Source organism: Armigeres subalbatus, chromosome 3 (assembly GCF_024139115.2).
Source record: "Armigeres subalbatus isolate Guangzhou_Male chromosome 3, GZ_Asu_2, whole genome shotgun sequence".
NCBI classification, from domain to species: Eukaryota; Metazoa; Arthropoda; class Insecta; order Diptera; family Culicidae; genus Armigeres; species Armigeres subalbatus.
The window spans coordinates 383,489,183-383,496,096 of NC_085141.1; the positions used below are offsets into that span (position 1 = coordinate 383,489,183).

The window sequence follows — 6,914 nt, forward strand, 5'->3', positions numbered from 1 at the left end:
GTTACTCAATTTTCGTAAAAAGTGGAACTACTCAAAATTTGAGTAGTTCCACTTTTTACGAAAATTGAGTAAGATTTCCGTGAGAAAAAAAGAGACGGCAATACAATTTCACTCAGTCTCTGAGTGATTTGAAACGGGAGTATACTGCAAGAAATTTGACAGCCTCGGGCTGAAAGTCTCGATAATGAAGACAAAAAAAAGAATTTTGACGAATAGGCGTAGGATGGGATGAAAAGGTGAGTTAGCAAATCTTCAACAAATGGCAAATGTGGCTGAAGCTTCTTCCTGAAAGCGTTTACAAATTCTCAGGTGTTATAGGAGCTAGGCTGGCGCAGTCCATCATACGTGGTATAGATCTCGATGTATCCCTTTGTGTTTTTTGGACGGATTCAGGAAAGGCACTTTCATGGATATGTGCAGATCACCAACGATACAGTCAGTTTGTGGATGCACGAGTTAGCGAAATATTGGATCTGACGGCAGTTTACGAATGGAAATGGTTTCCCACTAAGTGGAATGTAGCTGTCGAAGGAACCACAACGAACGACAACCATCTTCCACAAACGCTAGTAATGGATGCTGAGGGATGCTCATCCTAAACCTCCATCATTGGCAGATCTCCCTGCATGGCGACTAGCCGCATACAGCTGTCCGTACACCGGCATAGATTATTTTGGTCCAATTGAAGTATTGAGTGTCATCAGCTACTTTTCCATGAAGAGCTTTGAGCTTAAATTAGTTGAACTAATTTATAGACTTATTTGTAAGGGAAACTTGACGTTGTTCTGTCCGCAGTAGCATTTTTTAGCGAATTTGTCAGCAGATATATATACACAGTGCACAGGCCACTCCGCCCTTAGCCTGTATGAAAACATCCGAAACCTTTTAGTGAGATTGCTCATCATGATTTATCTTAAACCTTCAATTATCCACCTTTTCGGTTCAATAGGACCGATGGAAGATAGATATTTCTTCGATCTGCTACCGATTGCCGGCTGGTTGTCTTCTTTTGCGGCACCCGTCCCACCTTTCGCCGAAAATCGAGAAAAAAATGAACACAAAAAGCATTGTCGGAAGGAAAGCAGCCACTTGCAACGAACATATAGAAACATACGTAAGATTTCTGAGAGCAGAAAGAAAAACCAGCTAAAGGAAGAACAGCAAACCATAGAATCGATTATGATGGTGTATCAATTTACAACACCACCGCCCTTAAAGCTCTGAATGAATGCGAAGTTCTTCGGTCCTCTGTTTTTTGCCTCTGTTTCGCGGACGATCGTAAATGCGCAAGGTCCGATGCAGCTCTGGTCATTGATAGGGATGGGAACTCCCCGGGGCCAATTTGGTGGGCGATCATCATCTCTGACAAGGTGCGAGAATAAACAGAGCAAAGAAGGGAAGCACGTGGTCTTCCCGGCAGCTGAACAGCGATGAAGCCCGATGCGGTTATGGTGAATGAATCAATGTGGGAAAAAATTCGATTCACAGAATCGATCGAATTACTACGAGCGAAAAGAACCGCATTCGCAGGGGAAGTGGTTTGCCTTTTCCGAATGATTTCATTCGTACTTGACTTTCGGGTGCCTTACCTGTGAATGATGGTTGTTGGATGGTGCTGAATCGAATTCGATACGCGAGTAGGAGAACGGACAGGTTGACCTATAGGAAATTGGACCCGTCTGTTACGCATAGCTTTCCAGATCTGGAATTTCTCAGCTTTCTGTTGGCGTCAGCGTGTTTTACATACCTCAGGTGTGGATAGGCGAGAAAGGAACTAATCTGAATTATATTTTTCTCCATTTCTTCACAGATGAGGCGCCGATCTAGGATGAAGGTTCTCAAGATCTTGCAGTCGTTCTCGCAAGGTAAGTATCGATCAGACAAGGTGTCAAGAAAAGTATTCAAACCTCATTCTTTTCGATGACTTTTAGGGACATTCATTGCGTTCATACTATCGCTTCTCTACTGCGGCCACATCAGCATAGCGGAACCTGGAGTAAGTCCCTTGTTAAATTATTCATAATATGACCAACCTTAACCATTCTTCTACTGCTTATAGTATTTAGACTTCGACAATCTTCCGGAGACGAACTTTACTTGTGCTGGAAAGGTGATTGGCGGTTACTATGCCGATCTGGAAGCCTCCTGCCAAATGTTCCACGTATGTACCATTGGACAAGGGGACGAACCGATGGACATCAAGTTCCTATGCCTGAACGGAACAGTGTTCGATCAAGAGACCCGCGTTTGCGAACGCGTCGACGAAGTTGACTGCTCAAAGTCAGAAAGGTTTTACTACCTTAATCTGGAGCTATACGGTAATACGATCATTCCATCGCCAGAAGGTAAGTGATCTTCATGATACTCTAATCTACAATGATTCCAAGTTACAGAGCGAAAGAATAATGGTTGAAAATATAAAAATTATTCAAGTGTTTGGAATTTGTTATCCATTTCACAACATAACATTACTCGATTTCATTTATTTCACAGAGAGTAGCTCGGAGGAATCTTCGAGCAGTGCCAGCAGTCCATTGTCGACTTCGACGTCGACTACCCCAACGACGACCAGCACATCCACTACCACAACCAAAAAGCCCTTAACGACAACGCCATCACGTAGATATATCTTCAACAATAGTAAAGGAAGTTCAATCGTGTCGTCTTCGACGTTGGCCACGCCCACGCACGGTTATTCGACTACCACTTTGAAACCAGGGGAAGCGGAAGAAGAATACGAATACGAAGACGAAGAGTACGATGACACTAATTCGAAGGATGGTTCAGCGGCCGCTGGACCCAATCTAGAGGACGACGGTGGATCTTTCTCACCGCAACAATTCACTTTGCACCAGCAGACGCAAAATAGTCAACCAAAACCGGAAGATCCGGCTAAAACCGGCTCCAAGCCAGCTGTATCTTTCCAACAGCAACACTTCCAAAACGGCGGAACCCTGACTGTGACCAATTCTCATGTGACCGTCACTACCCACACGACCAGTAGTAGCAGCTCCGGAGGAAGTAGTAGTAGTAGTAATTCTAGTAACAATCCAACTAGCCAAAAGAAAAATGCTCAACAATTCCTTACCCAAAAAGAGAAACAAGCACTCGAGCATCAGAAGCTCCAGCAACAACAAGCTCTTCTGCAGCAGCAGATGCTAGCCAAACAACATGAAGAGTTGCAGAAGAAACAGCAGGAAGCTGCTGTCCAGCAGCAACAGAAGGCCATCCAGCAGCAGCAGAAACAAGTCCAACAGCACGAATCCGAAATAAAGAACCATCAAGCTCAACTCCTCCTGCACACGCAGAAGATCAATCGCCAGCAGCAGAAATCAATTCCGAACAAATCACCATACAATCCGTACGGGACCATAACTGTTCAACAGCAGCAGCAGCAGCAGCAACACCAACAACAATCTCAAGAACAATCATCGCAATCGCAAGCACCAAAGAGAATCCCATTGTTGGCAGCGGTGAACCCTGCCGGACCGCCTCAGCAATCTCCGGTGGCATCACAAGCATCGGCCGTGTCACAGTTGGCCCCATTTCGGCTCAGGGCACAGGGCTTCAAACTGCCCTCCCAACAGCAGGAGGACCGTTTCGAAGGATACCGTAGGCAGCCACCCCCGCAGGTAAACTCACGATGACTCTCTTTGCCTCGGTATGCAACAATCCTTAAGGGCCGATGCCCACGTAGCGTTTTTTCAACGCTGCGTGCACGTGGCGTTGAAAAAACGCAGGTGTGCATCGGTGCGGTGACGCTGCGTTACCGCTTTTTCCCGATGCACATCTGCGTCCTTTTAACGCCGTGTGCACGCAGCGTTAAAAAGACGCTACGTGGACATCGGGCCTAAAAGGCATTTTAATTCAATAATACAGTGAACGTTCGCTACTTGTTTTTTTTTTCTAGTTGGGGTACTTGGGGTTCGCTAATTGAGGCAAACCCAATTTAAAAGCAGCTGAACGTCAAAACGTGATGTCAAAACCGCGTTGACGTTTTGTTTCCGTGTTTAGCTGGATCAATATTTCTTGGCGCGTGAAATTTTTCTTTGTCCAATGCAAAAAGTAAGCAACATTGACGCTTGTTAAAACTCCCCAATTAGCGAATAGCATTCGTTAGTTTGGGGTGAGCTCGTGCCCCAATTAGCGAACGTTCACTGTATTTACTTAACAGCGTTCTACATTGACTAATCACCCCGTATTTTACGACCTCTCGTTGCAGGTCTCCTTACATCTGCCCTTTGAACAGCTACGTCACCAGAAAGACATTTCGCTTCAGTTCGATCCGGAAGAGGAGGATCTCACCCAGATCCCGGACCGCAAAGAGCTTAAACGGTCCGATCCACCCTTCCACAGTTCAATCCATGGCAACAATACTCCCCCTCCAGTATCGCTGAAAACCTCGGTAATCGCTTCAAGCCAGGCTCAACCCACAGCGTCGATCGACTTCAAACAGCCGGAGCTGGATTCAGGCAGCTACCCGGACGATCCGGTCGAGTACTACGACGAAGACTACAGCGCCGAGCCGGCCAGTGGCAATCCTAGTTTAGATAACGTTAAGTCAAACTCCGATAGCGATGCGGTGGTAACCCACAAACGCTCCGGCGAGGATCAACTGGGCGACCCTAAGATTCTCGCCAGTGCGGGTCTGCCAACCACGCAAGCGAGCAGAACTAGTAGCGTAAGCGGTAACAATAGCTCTAAGTCTAAGAACACTAGTAGATTTATCATTAACAATGAACATCACAAAAGTCCAACCTCGTACAATGGTAATCGAGGTCGAGCCGGACGGCAGTACGACGGGCGGCCACCTGCCCCAAGAGTGCGGGCGAGCTACAACCCGCAGCCAAAGGTAATCGTCACCACCAGTACCTCGATACGGGATAGTAACGGCCGGACGATCAACTATTCCATCAATAGCAGCAATTCGTCTCCCTCGACGACCGCTGCCAGCCACGTGGCCTCCAACGCCAAATACCGAGAGCTCCCAACGAGGGGCTACGATGAGTACAAAGAGGACGATGTCCTTACGGATCCGTTCTTCCTCGATGTACCGAAGCTAGGCGGCGGAAACGGGCGAAGAAAACGAGACGCTTCTTCCCAGCGGAAACGAAGGAAATCATTCTTGTACATTGTTCCTCGATTTATGTAACTAAAATGCAAACAGTCCGTAGAATCTCTACTACAGGAACATCTCGCCCTCCCCCCAAAACAAAGAAGAGATAACTTAGAAGTCTTGAAAAGATATTTCTATTGAACAAAGCACGCAACATACTGACTCTAGTTTTAATGTAGGCAAAAGTAATTTCGTTAGAATATTTTCTCTGTAAATATTACTACCCTGTGTTTCGAAAGCAAGCAACAAATCCAAGCGATATGAATCAATACTCATTTAATATATACATTTATTCTTGCTATTTTAAAATATAAATACGGTTCTTTAACATTCCGTCAAAAAACGATTAGCCACGAAAACAGTTTCAGAATTTAATTCCACAATTTACAACAGCAAAAAGCAGTTCTGTCGAACTGTCGGTTATTGTTAGTTAGCTACCGGATACATATACAAATTATCTGCGAAAAATTTTCAAATTATATTGATGAAACAGAATTATCAAAAAAGTGTTGCTAAATTTAAGAAACGTTTTAATTTCGGTTAAATTCAAAGTGGGACGTGCATTCCATACGGACTAAAAGGATCCAAGCAACCTAAAAGGGATGTCTCTTTTACCGCGAATGTTCAAAGTGTTCCTATTTCTGATATGTATAGAACGAAGATTTACATTTTTTATCTGTTTTTGACAAGTATTTAATCATCTAGATACGGAACTTTTTATGAATATTTATACTATTGAGATAATTTTATTTTGACAATAACTCATCGTGAGTCAATCAATCCAAAAAAATCATTTTTCCGCAAATAAAATTAGATTCAACTTGTGAGAAATTTCACCTTAATACCAATCGTCATTCGAAGCCGTTTTCTAAGCTATGTTTCAGGGGGAATGTTAAAGAATCCTTAAATACTTGTACATTGAATATTAAGAAAATGAAAAAATAAGTTAAAATTTCGGACAAATGAGGATTAGTGATAATAAAATTGTAATTATAAAAAAAAAACTTTTAATCTTAATCTATTGTAACTAATTTAATACTTTTCGTAGCGAACTAAGCTTGTGTAAGTCTTGTACAGAGAAAATATGCAGTTTAAGGAAAAATATACAATCAGCATCAATGTGTATGAACAAGTTATGGACTTTCGATAGTAACCAGAGAAGCACGTGCAAAACTAGGAACATCAAGACATGGATTTTAGAAGAAAAAAACAAAGAACAAGCATCGCGGAAACACTTATGTAAATGGTTGACGATACGCTTTCCGGTTCGGTTGTTAAGAGAAAATAGATCTGAAATGAAAAATGTCAATCTGAAAATGTACGTAAAATTGATAGTTTTCTTCGACTGATGACAATTTCAGGCAACTCTATCCAGTTTTCCGCGAGCGGTAATGGCCGCCGGCTTGCCTGCGGGTTAGTCTCTGATTTGACATTTCTGGAGGTCAACTGCACCCACCACTCCGAGTATTCTTACCAATGTGGCATAAAAGAAGGTGCTGATTAAGTGAATTCAAGACTTTTAATATACCACATTGATCGAAATGCTCGAACGGTGGGTGCAGTTGACCTCCAAAAACGTCAAATCAGAGACTAACCCGCAGTCAAGCTGGCGGCCATTACCACTCGAGGAAAACTGGATTGATCACGCTTGGCAAGGCTGCCTATAGCTGCGTCTACACAAACAGGAAGTTTATTTTAATCGAATGGAACGACAGACACGTTCAAAGGACTCGTTCTCAGTAATACGCCTGACAGATTTTACTGTACTTAGATTCATTTTATTTTACATCTTTGTTTT

General features: G+C 43.5%; 1 protein-coding gene across 13 annotated transcripts in view; it reads left to right on the forward strand.

Moving 5' to 3' along the window:
- The window catches only part of LOC134226671 (myb-like protein Q), a 571,978-nt gene extending 565,541 nt beyond the window's left edge, over nucleotides 1-6,437 (forward strand). For 12 of the 13 annotated variants that reach the window (XM_062707594.1, XM_062707592.1, XM_062707589.1 and 9 more), the window contains 5 exons: nucleotides 1,811-1,865; nucleotides 1,932-1,996; nucleotides 2,060-2,345; nucleotides 2,494-3,632; nucleotides 4,223-6,437. In XM_062707594.1, coding sequence (XP_062563578.1) covers nucleotides 1,811-1,865; nucleotides 1,932-1,996; nucleotides 2,060-2,345; nucleotides 2,494-3,632; nucleotides 4,223-5,152 — 2,475 coding nt within the window. In that variant the 3' untranslated portion in view covers nucleotides 5,153-6,437. The remainder of the gene's footprint in view (nucleotides 1-1,810; nucleotides 1,866-1,931; nucleotides 1,997-2,059; nucleotides 2,346-2,493; nucleotides 3,633-4,222) is intronic. The other variant, XM_062707590.1, reaches the window with a different exon arrangement.
- Nucleotides 6,438-6,914: the final 477 nt, after the last annotated feature.